We start from the raw sequence: 12,737 nt of genomic DNA, 5'->3' as shown, positions 1-12,737 counted from the left end.
AATATGAGGATCTGTGTTCTGAATTTGCGAGTGTCCACACCCCTTGTGCCACAGGGTTCAATATTAAGACCCCTCTTGTTCATTATGTACATTAATGATTTGGAAAAAAAATGTGTTAGATGCACATGCATTTCTATGCAGATGAGAGGACACAATTATTTACTGTTTTGGATCAACTCCTGCTAGAGCTGTTGAATCTCTGCAGAAAGCTTTTGATGTGGTCCTCAACACTGACAAGACTAATCAAATGTCGTTTTCAAACTCTAAGAAAGTACCTCTAACTGTCCCCACTGTCCACTATTGAGGGAAATGTCATAGAGGTGGTTCATATGTACAAATATATTGGTGTCTTTATTGATAACTCCATTTCCTTCAAACCTCATATTGACAATCTTGTGAAGATACTGAAACTTAAATTGGGTTTCTTCTTCAGAAACAAATTTTGTTTCTCTTTTGAGGTCAAAAAGCGGCTTGTCACTGCAACATTTTTATCCAGTTTAGATTATGGAGACCTGATGTACAGTATATGAATTCCTCAGATAAATGTCTACGTAAGATTGATGCTTTTTATCATGCTTCTCTGATGTTTACTAACTGTGGAGCTCTGACCCATCATTGTGAACTTTATTCTTGAGTGGGATGGCCCTCTCTGTCCACCAGGAGGCTGGGACACTGGTGCACTTTTATTTATAAGGCCATGTTTGGGCTACTGCCCTCCTATATCTGTAACCTAATCACACGGAAAAGTGTTGCTTCTAACGGTTTGCGTTCAAACAATCAGTTGTTGCTGTCTGTTCCATTTGCCCGCACAGAACTGGGAAATAGGGCATTCGTCTACTCTGCTCCCTCTACATGGAACATGCTGCAAAAGGACAGTAAAATAACTGAAATGATTTCTTTGAATTCTTTTAAATCCAAGCTGAGAGCACTTGAGACCACCTCCTTTCCTTGTAGATGTTTTTTATTATTTTAATTGCTAACAGTTTTTTGATAATTCTAATTTCTGTTTCTGAGTAAAGTTTTGAGTTCACAAAATCAGCAATTTACAATTTTTATAACATTATCTCCAGGGTAAAAATAAAATCAGACTCTTGTGAATGTAGAGGCTGGTTAATGGCATATGTTCTAAATCACTGCTTAAAAGCCTGAGGCTCACCACCCATATACACATAACGTAACAAAGCAGTCTGGTTTCAATCATTTCTTTATTGTCTGTTTTGATTTTGTTAATTTTGCTTTACCAAATTAACACATAATTTGGCATCATTGATAATAATTTGTACATCAAATAAGCTCAATACCAATATATTATTTAGCTGTACAATATGTCATCATTGTTGAGCCCAAAACAATTAAACATACCCAAAAAATCATACAAATATAACTTCTTTAGCATAGCTTATATTACACATTTAAACAGGCAGAAGATCATAAAGTAAAACCAAGGAGATACCTTTGTATTAATCCTTGTTATTATTACTTTTTCATGAAGCACACATTACGTGAGTATAAACGCTTGTAGGTCAATAATGAAGTTGCACAAGTGATCACACAAGGTCTAAGATGATTAAGGTAGGTTCGGTAGGACGCTGGACCAGAAATGCACATGACGTGTTCTCAAATTTTGTCTCACATAGTTCATATTCATCTCAGAGTTGATTTCCAGGTACTCCTGTCCACTGGTGGTGAATACAGGCCAGTTAACGGGCACTTTCAGATCTCCTTTGTTGGGGTCTCTGTGGACAATGGGCATAGCCAGAAAAATGGGAAACTGAATTAAGGCGGTTTTAGTTTTCTATTTCAGTGTGGTATTCATTTATTTTAATATTTTGTATTACTTCTGTGATATTTGTATGTTTTGTGTTTGCAGAATTATACCCAGTTTTGGCAAAGTTGGTCCAATAGGCGATCATGTAGCCAGAGACATCACGGTGACGAGGCCAGTACCCCAGTGGTGAGCTGAAAGGCTTGCCGAACACATACTGCAGGTCATCAGCGTGGTCAGCTCCCACCCAGCTGGGGTATGGCCTGCCAATGCCGCCCATACGGTTGGGCTGAGAGAAGACGTAGGAGTAGGTACGGCCCGTGCTTTGGTGAAACAATGAAAGATGAGTGATTGACAATGACAACACCAAAGAGGGAGCTGAATATATGAAGAAAAAATGCAGCACTCTATTCTCACGTGGCATTGGCAGTATGAAGGTGGAGGGCAATCTGAGTAGGAACCAGGAAGATGTAGTCTGTTCCAATGTCCACAATGGTTTTCTTGATGGTCTCCTGGCCTGGATTTGATCCCCAGGTATAGGTGTATGTAGACCACCCATTGTCCAAACCCGCCTGGCCCTTCTCTTTAGTATAAGCAGCCAGGAGCCTCTTCACATCATTACTGAAACCAGAAAGGGCATGTTTGAGAAATTCACTCTGATAGCACACCTTTCTGCAAGTACTATTGTTAAAACCATCACAGTTTAAAAAAAAAAGCTTGTTATAGTGCTGTGGTTAGATCTGATTTACACTATGATCCAATGGCTTTAACTCACACAGGTGTGGACACCAGAGGGGAGTTAATTGAAGGAACATCTAAACCAGTAAACATGTGTCCATCCATGTCGTTGACTCCAGCGATGTAGTCGATATCAGCCGCATTGTGGAACAACGTAGAGGGCTCATCTGGCAGGAAGTCGCCGTCAACCACAGGAGACAGAGCCAGGTTGAATACAACGGGGTCTGATGGAGGAAGATACAATCACTCACTTACAATTTCATATCAACTGTTAGTACGGAAGGAATTCAAAAACATTCAACATTTTTGCAGAAGAAGAATATTTCCTTTACTTTGTCTATTTCCTCAACATCCCCCCATTTGTTTTAATCAATACGCTAACCTTTTCACGTTGGGTAAGGGCAAAAACATTTTTCTCAATATTTCTAGGTAAAATACACTGACAAATGTCCATGGAAACAGGTGCACAGAATTTGTGGTTGCTTACCATCCTGCAATAACACATTTGACATAACATGCATACATTATTGATTATGGTCAGAGGTAGTGCTGAATTTGGCAACTTATGTGGTACATTTTTTTATTTTCTGGCAGGTGTTTAACAGATGTAATACAACCAGCCAGTTTTGCTTTCCCCTAAATCAATGCTTACAATCTTAATTCACTGTGGATTTCTTGAGTATGAAGCACTGACACGTCAAAAGTGAGAATGTATACTAGGCTGTGTAAAGTGCCGCCCTTACTATCAGGTGAGCTGGACACACTGAGAGAGCCAGCCAACGTAAGGAGAACAGGATCAGTCATCTTCAGGCAGGCAGCCATAGTATCATCAGTGGGGCAGCTGACTTTCAGAGCAACCTGGGGAGAAGGTTCAAATTATTTTGAGTTGCTTCCCGATTATGAAGTTAAATGTACACCTTTAAATTCTAGTAAGGTGTTCTGAAAAACAGAGACAGTTCCATATAATAAAAAATATGTCAGAGAAGCTGTTATGTACCTCCTCCGTAAACCTGCGGGGGTTCTTGTTGATGCCCCAGGGGCAGAGGCTGACCCCGCTCTGGGAGATGGCCCTCTTAAAAAGCCCTTTGTTGTGGGGAGTGAGAGTCTGACAGGCACAAAGGAACAATATATTTTTTGTATATTCTTCTTTTAATTTAAATATATCTAAGTTGATATAGTTCCATATCAATCATCTACTCAACGACCATCTCACACAATGAGCTAGACACCTCACCTGGAAGCTGACACTAGCTCCACCTGCAGACTCTCCAAAGAGGGTGATGTTGTCAGGGTCTCCTCCAAATGAACGGATGTTCCTGTTCACCCAGGCGATGGCCGCTTGCTGGTCCCAAAGACCGTAGTTTCCTGACAAGAACCAAAAGTTTCTCTCATTAGCAGCAGGTTTTCCTAATTGCGCAGGAGACAAACATCTTCCAGGGTTTATAAAATTCTACCACCTCTTTAAAATATAAACTGGCACCTACCAGGTAAGCTAGAGTCTCCAGTGCTCAGGAAGCCCAGGGCCCCTACACGGTATCCCAGCGTCACCACAATAACATTTCCTCTGTCTGCAATCTCCTGCCCGTCATACAGATAGTTGTTCAGGAAGTTAGTACCCATCGAGCCTCCAGCCAGGAAGCCTCCTCCATAGATCCAGACCATGACTGCCAGATCTTTGGACACTACAAAGCAAGATAATTGGATTGGAGCCACTGGTAGTTCATATCTAATATGGATGCTACTCTGTGTTCTTTTCTCAGCCTTACCTGATCTGCCATGAGGAACCCAGATGTTAAGGTAAAGACAGTCCTCACTGCCTCGAGTGTCAGTCATCAAGAGGTTCACCTGAAGGCATCTCGGTTTGAACTCAGTGGTCTTCATAACACCTGGAGAGAAACACATGGAGTGTAAGAGCAGTAAAAGACTTGAAAATTATCAAAATAAATTATGCAGCTTTTCAGGACACATTTTATCACACAGCTCAGGCCTTTAGCTAAAGATATAACTATTTCTACCCACCGTCCCAGCCGGGGTGACGCTTTGGTTTCTCAAACCTCCCAGGGGTGTCAGCAAAGGGAACCCCTTTGAAGACGTCCATGTGATGGCGGTACCCAAGACGAATGTTCTCGCCCTGCACCATACCTCCCTCTGTGTACACCACACCGAGCTACAGAAATCCATCAAAAAGTCCAACTTTTGTCAGTGAATTACACCGATGAATGTGGCTTGCTGCATTTAGATTGGAATTCTCAGTTTCTAGCTGGTATGGTTTGAAAAAAATTGAAATGTTTGGATAATTCATTCAAAAAACACAGAGATGCGTTACTGCAAATACGCATAGAACAAGGTTGCGACACTGACATACAAAATCTTTGTTCTTATCCAATATAAGTATTTTATATCTGATACTTAGACAAAATTCAAGAAGTGTATGGGTGCAATCATGTGGTTACTTCCTTGTATGCACTGCACACTTTTTTACAGATAATTTAGATTATCTTTAGACACTTACAGAGGTCGCAGAGACCGTCTCCAGAAACACAGCAACAGCCACCAAAAGCCCCAACTTCGCCATCGTCACTAAGCTGTGAGACCCAGGTTCATTGTCGGTCAGACTTATATTGAGTAGACCCCTCCCCCAAACAACATCTGACCTGTCTGCAGTCCGTGGGAATGCTTTTATCAGTTATAATATTTAACCACCCTGCTTACACAACACTTTCCCTGAATACGTAACACGTTTACCTATTTGTTTAGCCCAAAATAACATCAAGGTCAATCAAAAAATAAATTATAATTTGAATGTATTATTAATAAACGTTTTTTTTTTGTATGTAGTTTTCACACACTACGCTAAAAATGAACGCAAAAGGGTAATTGAGTTAAAATGCTTACTATTGGTCTTTGCTTTTTCTGTGCATTATTAGGCATCTCTAATTGAATTCTGTTTGACAGATGAATCTGATTTTATACAATTTGAACCAACCACAACATGAATGGACCATAGGTCAGCCAGTTATGTTCTGTACAGTAAACAAAAACAAAAAAAACATAATTTGTCACAAAATTAAAGATGAGACAAACATATTTTTTTGTTCTAGAGCTATATTTTCCTTTTGGTACTCAAAATGTGGAACTATCCAAATAATTGTTTAGAAATGCATTAGTTTACTTCCCTTTACTTTAATTAGCCTTTGCAGATACTCATTATTTCATTCTGACTCAGATCAACCAAATGCCAAGTTTAGAGCTTAAAAAATCAGCAAATATGTTTTAAAGCAAAAATTACTTTCCCAAATATTCCCAGAGTTAAAAAAAAAATCAGTCACTTACAGTTGTACATGTAAGCGGCTCGTTATTGTCATAGGCTACAGTATTTTCTAAATCACGATATATAAGCTAATAGCTATCAGACAGGTAGGTGCCTGGCTTTTAAGATATGTTGAATTGCCGTGTTAGCTGGCCGTCCGGAGATGGACAAACAGTCGAAGAAAAAGATGTCTAAATCAGTTAGCCAGTTAGTTTAGTTAGCAATAGTCACCCAAGCTAGCTTTGTGAAACTATCACAATTATAGTTATAATTAAATCTTCTCTATTATCTCAATTATTGGTCTTGGGATGGTTAATACCAGCCTCTTCTTTGTTTGCATGTCCATATAAGAACAGTGATGAGCTCTGAAAGCCTTGTCGTAAACTGTTCTAGCTCTTTTGTGTCCTGAAACAGGAAATAATGGAATGGTAGGGAACCCCATACTTTTCCATGGACAATGTTGCCTTGTCCTTGTCTCATATTCCTGTGTTATGACACCATGTTGAGTGCCTTGACATGTATTTTGAAAGCAAACTGCCTTAAACGTCAATCAATTATAAACTTTCTAAAATTAGGCTTATGGTAGGTTAAACTTTTTAACACACTGAGAGACTGGTAAGAAAATAGCTAAGCTGTTTGGTTTCAATAATTTCTTAATTGTCCTATTTTAATTTTTTTAATTTGCATTATGAAGTTAACACAGAATTTGACATTACTGATCATAATTTTTATAGTAAATAAGCTCAATACCAATATATCAGACATTTAGGAGGGCCATATGGCATCACTGTTGAGCCCAAAAACAATTAAACAAACCCAAACACCCAGGTGCCTCTATACAAATGTAACTTCTTAAGCCTAGCCGACATATTGCACATTTAAACAGGAAGGACATCATAGAATAAAAACAAGAAAATATCATTTGTATTCATCATCAGTTTATTGTTTCATGAAGCACAAATAATGTGAATATAAGATCTATAGGTCCAAAATTAAAGTGCACACGTGATCCAAAAAGGTCTTTATTCTGAGATGATTAAGGTAGGTTCGGTAGGACGCTGGACCAGAAATGCACATGACGCGTTCTCATCTTCTGTCTCACGTAGTTCCTATCCATCTTAGAGTTGATTTCCAGGTACTGCTGTCCACTGGTGGTGAATACAGGCCAGGTAACGGGCACTTTCAGATCTCCTTTGTTGGGGTCTCTGTGGACATTGGACATAGCCAGAGAAAAAGGAAACTGAATTAAGGCTGTTTTAGTTTTTCTATTTCAGTATGGGATTGATATTCATTTTATTTTTTACTCCTGTGATACTCGTATGTGATATTTGTATGTTTTGTGTTTGCAGAATTATACCCAGTTTTGGCAAAGTTGGTCCAGTAGGCGATCATGTAGCCAGAGAGATCACGGTGACGAGGCCAGTACCCCAGTGGTGAGCTGAAAGGCTTGCCGAACATATACTGCAGGTCATCAGCGTGGTCAGCTCCCACCCAGCTGGGGTATGGCCTGCCAATGCCGGCCATACGGTTGGGCTGAGAGAAGACGTAGGAGTAGGTACGGCCCGTCCTTTGTTGAGACAATGAAAGATAAGAGATTTGACAATGACAACACCAAAGAGGGAGCTGAATATATGAAGAAAAAATGCAGCACTCTATTCTCACGTGGCATTGGCAGTATGAAGGTGGAGGGCAATCTGAGTAGGAACCAGGAAGATGTAGTCTGTTGTAATCTCCACAATGGTTTTCTTGATGGTCTCCTGGTCTGGATTTGATCCCCAGGTATAGGTGTATGTAGACCAGGCATTGTCCGAACCCGCCTGGCCCTTCTCTTTAGTATAAGCAGCCAGGAGCCTCTTCACATAATCACTGCAGTCAGAAATGGGAAGGGTTGGAAAACTGGTTCTGATAACACAACTTTCTGCCAGCAACATTGTTAAAACCATCACAGTTCTCAAAAAAGGTATTGTGCTGTGATTAGATCTGATTTACACTATGACCCGATGGGTTTTACTCACACAGGTGTTGACACCAGAGGGGAGTTAACTGAAGGAGCATCTACTGCAGCAAAGAAGTGTCCATCCATGTTGTTGGCTCCGGCGATGTAGTCGATTTCAGCCGCATTGTGGAACAACTTAGAGGGCTCATCAGGCAGGAAGTCACCGTCAACCACAGGAGACAGAGCCATGTTGAATACAACGGGGTCTGATGGAAGAAGATACAATCACTCACTAACTTACAATATGCATATACACTCACCGGCCACTTAGCTACAGCGGTTCATTTTCTTGTTAACACATATAACTTATCAGCCAATCACATGGCAGCAACTCAATGCATTTAGGCATGTAGACCTGGACAGGACAACTTGTTGAAGTTAAAACCAAGCAACGGAATGGGGAAGAAAGGGGGTTTAAGTGACTTTGAACATGGCAATGTTGATGTTGCCAGAAAGGCTGTGTAGATCAGCTGTATTTTAGAAACTGTTGATCTACCGGGATTGTCACGCACACCTGTTCAATGGCTTATAAAAACAAAAGCTAATCTGCCAATCACATGGCAGCAATTTAATGCATTTATACATTTAGACGTGGTCAAGACAATGTACTGGAGTCAAACCAAGCATCAGAATGGGGAAATAAAGGGGTTTAGTTGACTTTGAACATGGCACTGGTTGATGGTACACGGCAGGATGGATCCATACTTTCATGTTGTTTATGCCAAATTCTGAACCTGCCATCTGATTGTCGCAACTGAAATCGAGACTCATCAGACCAGGCATGATTTTTTAAGGAGTGGCACCCGTGGGGTCTTCTGCTGCTGTAGCCCATCTGCATCAAGGTTGGTCGTGTTTTGCATTCAGAGATGGTATTCTGCATACCCTGGTTGTAACGAGTGGTTATTTGAGTTACTATTGCCTTTCTATCATCTCGAACCAGTATGCCCATCCTCCACTGACCTCTGACTTCAACAAGGCATTTTATGTCCACATAAATGCTTCTCACTGGATATTTTTTCTTTTTCGGACCATTCTCTGTAAACCCTAGAGATGGTTTAGACTAGAGTAAAAATCCCAGTAGATCAGCAGTTTCTGAAATACTCATACCAGCCCTTCTGGCACCCTCAACATTGCCATGTTCAAAGTCACTTGAAACCCCTTTCTTCCCCATTCTCTTGCTCGGTTTCAACCTCAATGAGTTGTCCCGTCCAGGTCTACATGCCTAAATGCATTAAGTTGCTGACGTGATTGACTGATTAGTTACATGCGCTAACAAGAAAATGTACCGCTGTACCTAATAAAGTGGCCGGTGAGTGTATACATATATATACAGCTCCGGAAAAAATTAAGAGACCACTCCGAATGTTCAGTGTCTCTTGTTTTAATCTTTTGAGGCATATGTTTGAGTAAAATTAAAATTTTGATTTTATCATATAAACTACTGACAACATTTCTACCAAATTGTCATTTAGAGCATTTTCAACAAGTAATGTAGAGATGAAGATTTTGAAAAAATCCCGACTGGTCTCTTAATTTTTTCCTCGGCTGGCAGACGACATAAGGCACTGTCAGACCAATAACTGTTTGTGGTGAGCTTGATTTTTCAGGGCCGTTAAGTGCAACACTCATTACCAATGCACCCGTTCCCTGGCCAGTGTGGAGACATTATCTCTCCACCTAGTCCTGGGTCTTCCCTGGGGCTACTTCACAGCTGGACGTGCCTGAAACACCTACTTAGGGCGACCCCCAGACCACCTCAACTGGCTCCTTTCCATGTAAAGGACCAGCGGTTTTGCCCCGAGTTCCTCAAGGATGAGCGCCCAACCCTATCTCTGAGGGAGACCCAATCCACCTTTCTGAGAAAACCCATTCTAGCCTCTGCTGCCTGGTTCTTACGGTCATAACCCAGCATTCATGACCATAGAAACCATAACATTATTGCAGCAGTAGACTTTTTTCTTTACTTTGTCTGTTTCCTTTCTAGCTTCCCTTTCTTTATACTACCAATATACTTACTTTTTCACGTTAGGCATGCACAAAAACTTTTTTCCTAATATTTCCATGCAAAATGCCCTGATAAATGGGCATGAAAACAAGTGCAAAAAAATAAATGGTGGTTGGTTGCTCCTGTTGCCTTACTCCAATAGCATATCCCCCCACAGAGGCTCCGTGTAGCATATTGGACATGCCATACAGACAGACAAATTACTTAAGGTCTGAAGTATCCTGACAATGCTGATTCGGGCATGTGGTAAAATAGTTTTTTTTTCTGGCAGGTTAAACAGATCTCAGCCAGTTAAGCTTTCCCATTAATCAATGATAAACAGCTTAATTCACTGTGCATTGCTTGAGTTTGAAGCACTGATACGTCTAAAAATGAAAATCTATACTAGGCTGTGTAAAGTGCCGCCCTTACTATCAGGTGAGCTGGACACACTGAGAGAACCAGCCATCGTGAGGAGAACAGGATCAGTCATCTTCAGACAGGCAGCCATAGTATCATCAGTGGGGCAGCTGACTTTCAGAGCAACCTGGGGAGAAGGTTCAAATTATCTTGAGTTGCTTACTAATTGAGAAAGTTAAATTTACACCTTTAAATTCTGATAAGGTATTCTGAAAAACAGAGAAAGTTCCATAGAACAAAAAAAGATGTCAGAGAAGCTGTTATGTACCTCCTCAGTAAACCTGCGGGGGTTCTTGTTGATGGCCCAAGGGCAGAAGGCGACTCCGCTCTGGGAGATGGCCCTCTTAAAAAGCCCTTTGTTGTGGGGAGTGAGAGTCTATGGACAGGCAAATTGGGACATGGATATTTATGTATATTTTTATTTTTAAATTAATTAGATTTAAGTTGATATCTATCATCAAACTATCATCTCACACAATGAGCTAGAGACCTCACCTGGAAGCTGACACTAGCTCCACCTGCAGACTCTCCAAAGATGGTGATGTTGTCAGGGTCTCCTCCAAATGAACGGATGTTCCTGTTCACCCAGGCGATGGCCGCTTGCTGGTCCCAAAGACCGTAGTTTCCTGACAAGATTCAAACGTTTCTCTCAATAGTAGCAGGACTTACTACTTGGCCGGGAGACCAACATCTTCCAGAGTCCATACAATTCGGCCACCTCTGTAAAAATATAAACTGGCACCTACCAGGTAAGCTAGAGTCTCCAGTGCTCAGGAAGCCCAGAGTCCCAACACGGTATCCCAGCGTCACCACAATAACATTTCCTCTGTCTGCAATCTCCTGCCCACTGTACAGGTAGTTGCTTAGGATGTTACCACCCATCGAGCCTCCAACCAAGAAGGCTCCTCCATAGATCCAGACCATGACTGGCAGATCTTTGGACACTAGAGAACAAGAGAATTGCATTAGAGCCAATTAAGGTTCACATCTAATATGGATGATGCTTTGTGGGCTTTCCTCAGCCTTACCTGATCTTCCATGAGGTACCCAGATGTTTAGGTAAAGACAGTCCTCACTGCCTCGAGTGTCAGTCATCAAGAGGTTCGGCTGAAGGCATCTCGGTTTGAACTCAGTGGTCTTCATAACACCTGGAGAGAAACACAAGCAGTGAAAGACTTGAAAGTTATAAAAGTTTTCATGACACATTTTATTACACAGTTCAGGTGTTTAGCTGATGTTCATTTACTTATACAGCTAAAAGATAGAAATATTTCTACTCACCGTCCCAGCCGGGGTGACGCTTTGGTTTCTCAAACCTCCCAGGGGTGTCAGCAAAGGGAACTCCTTTGAAGACGTCCATGTGATGGCGGAACCCAAGACGAATGTTCTCGCCCTTCACCATACCTCCCTCTGTGTACACCACACCGAGCTACAGAAATCCACCAAAAAGTCCAACGTGTCATGAACGTGTCATTCTGCATTAATATTGAAATTGACCATTTCTATTTGGTATGGTTTGTAAAGAATTAAAATGTCATGTAACATAAATTTAAACAATGCGATGCAATGCAATATATTAGCTTAGAAATAGGTCATCAGACAGACATATGAAAACTTTTGTTATAATTAGACATACAGTACTGTGCAAAAGATTTAGGCAGCTTTGAAAAAATGCTGTAAACTAAGAATGCTTTCTAAAACATAAATAATAATGGTTTAATTAATTATTTTGATCAATTTTAAAAATGCTAAGTTAGGGAACAAAGTAGTTATATTGGATAAGCAATGTCCCAGAATTATTTTTTTTTTTTACAGAAACTAAACAAAGAATTAAATGGCTTTCTAGATGCATTAGTTTTTCTTTGTTGTGAATCTTACAGAAGCCGAAGAGACCGTCTCCAGAAAGGAGGCAACAGCCACCAAAATCCACAGATTGATCATCCTTACCAAACTGTGAGAACCAGGCTGATATTTTCAGACTTTTATATGGCTAACCCCTCCCCTAAACAACATCCGACCAGTCTATTGGCATGCCTGATGCCTTTGTAACTTTTAGATAAATTGTGATAACCACTCTTTCCCAATACTTAACATAGATTACAAAAAACACGTGAAAATCTCTTTGGCTATACCAAAATAACATATGTAGGGATCAGGTACTCTGAAGTGTAGTGGAATAGAAATATAAAGTAGCAGAAAAAGGGGTAATGCTTTGTATAAAGGTCCTTGTGATATGCATTAGTTAATAGGTAATAAGGCCCTTAATAGATTCTTATTAACATTGATTTGTGTTAATAAGACTATCTATAAGTGTTAATAATAACATAATACACATGTTTATTGTGAGATAAGGAATTCATAAGCACTTGTAAGACTATTTATTGATTGCATATTAACTTTAACAAAAGTCTTATGAGTTTCTTATCATTCTTAATAAATGCATTACAAACCCAATGATTGAGTCTCGCTAAATGTTACCGGTAAAACAACTTAATTATTAATTTATTTGCAATCAACAATGCAC

The 12,737-nt window shown here is 40.3% G+C and overlaps 1 protein-coding gene and 1 pseudogene across 2 annotated transcripts; both read right to left on the bottom strand.

Annotated features, from left to right (window-relative positions):
• Nucleotides 1–1,567: 1,567 nt before the first annotated feature.
• On the bottom strand, nt 1,568–5,081 carry LOC307264868 (bile salt-activated lipase-like; the record flags this gene model as incomplete). Its single annotated transcript, XM_080046398.1, has 11 exons — nt 5,016–5,081; nt 4,523–4,670; nt 4,270–4,389; nt 3,988–4,185; nt 3,738–3,868; nt 3,501–3,608; nt 3,247–3,361; nt 2,541–2,727; nt 2,183–2,386; nt 1,879–2,088; nt 1,568–1,736 (listed from the first exon to the last, which is right to left on the bottom strand). Exons 1-11 carry the CDS (start codon nt 5,076–5,078, stop codon nt 1,568–1,570), a joined length of 1,653 nt encoding a protein of 550 aa, XP_079902524.1. The 5' UTR covers nt 5,079–5,081.
• Nucleotides 5,082–6,849: 1,768 nt separating this feature from the next.
• On the bottom strand, nt 6,850–12,226 carry LOC307264866 (bile salt-activated lipase-like; annotated as a pseudogene). The gene is made up of 11 exons: nt 12,092–12,226; nt 11,495–11,642; nt 11,242–11,361; nt 10,960–11,157; nt 10,709–10,839; nt 10,482–10,589; nt 10,226–10,340; nt 7,829–8,015; nt 7,476–7,679; nt 7,171–7,380; nt 6,850–7,018 (listed from the first exon to the last, which is right to left on the bottom strand). The product of its transcript is annotated as a bile salt-activated lipase-like (transcript).
• Nucleotides 12,227–12,737: the final 511 nt, after the last annotated feature.

Source organism: Ammodytes marinus (assembly GCF_949987685.1).
Source record: "Ammodytes marinus genome assembly, chromosome: 18".
NCBI classification, from domain to species: Eukaryota; Metazoa; Chordata; class Actinopteri; order Uranoscopiformes; family Ammodytidae; genus Ammodytes; species Ammodytes marinus.
Note: the sequence above shows the minus strand (reverse complement) of the source record. Positions and strands in the feature narration are given on the sequence as shown.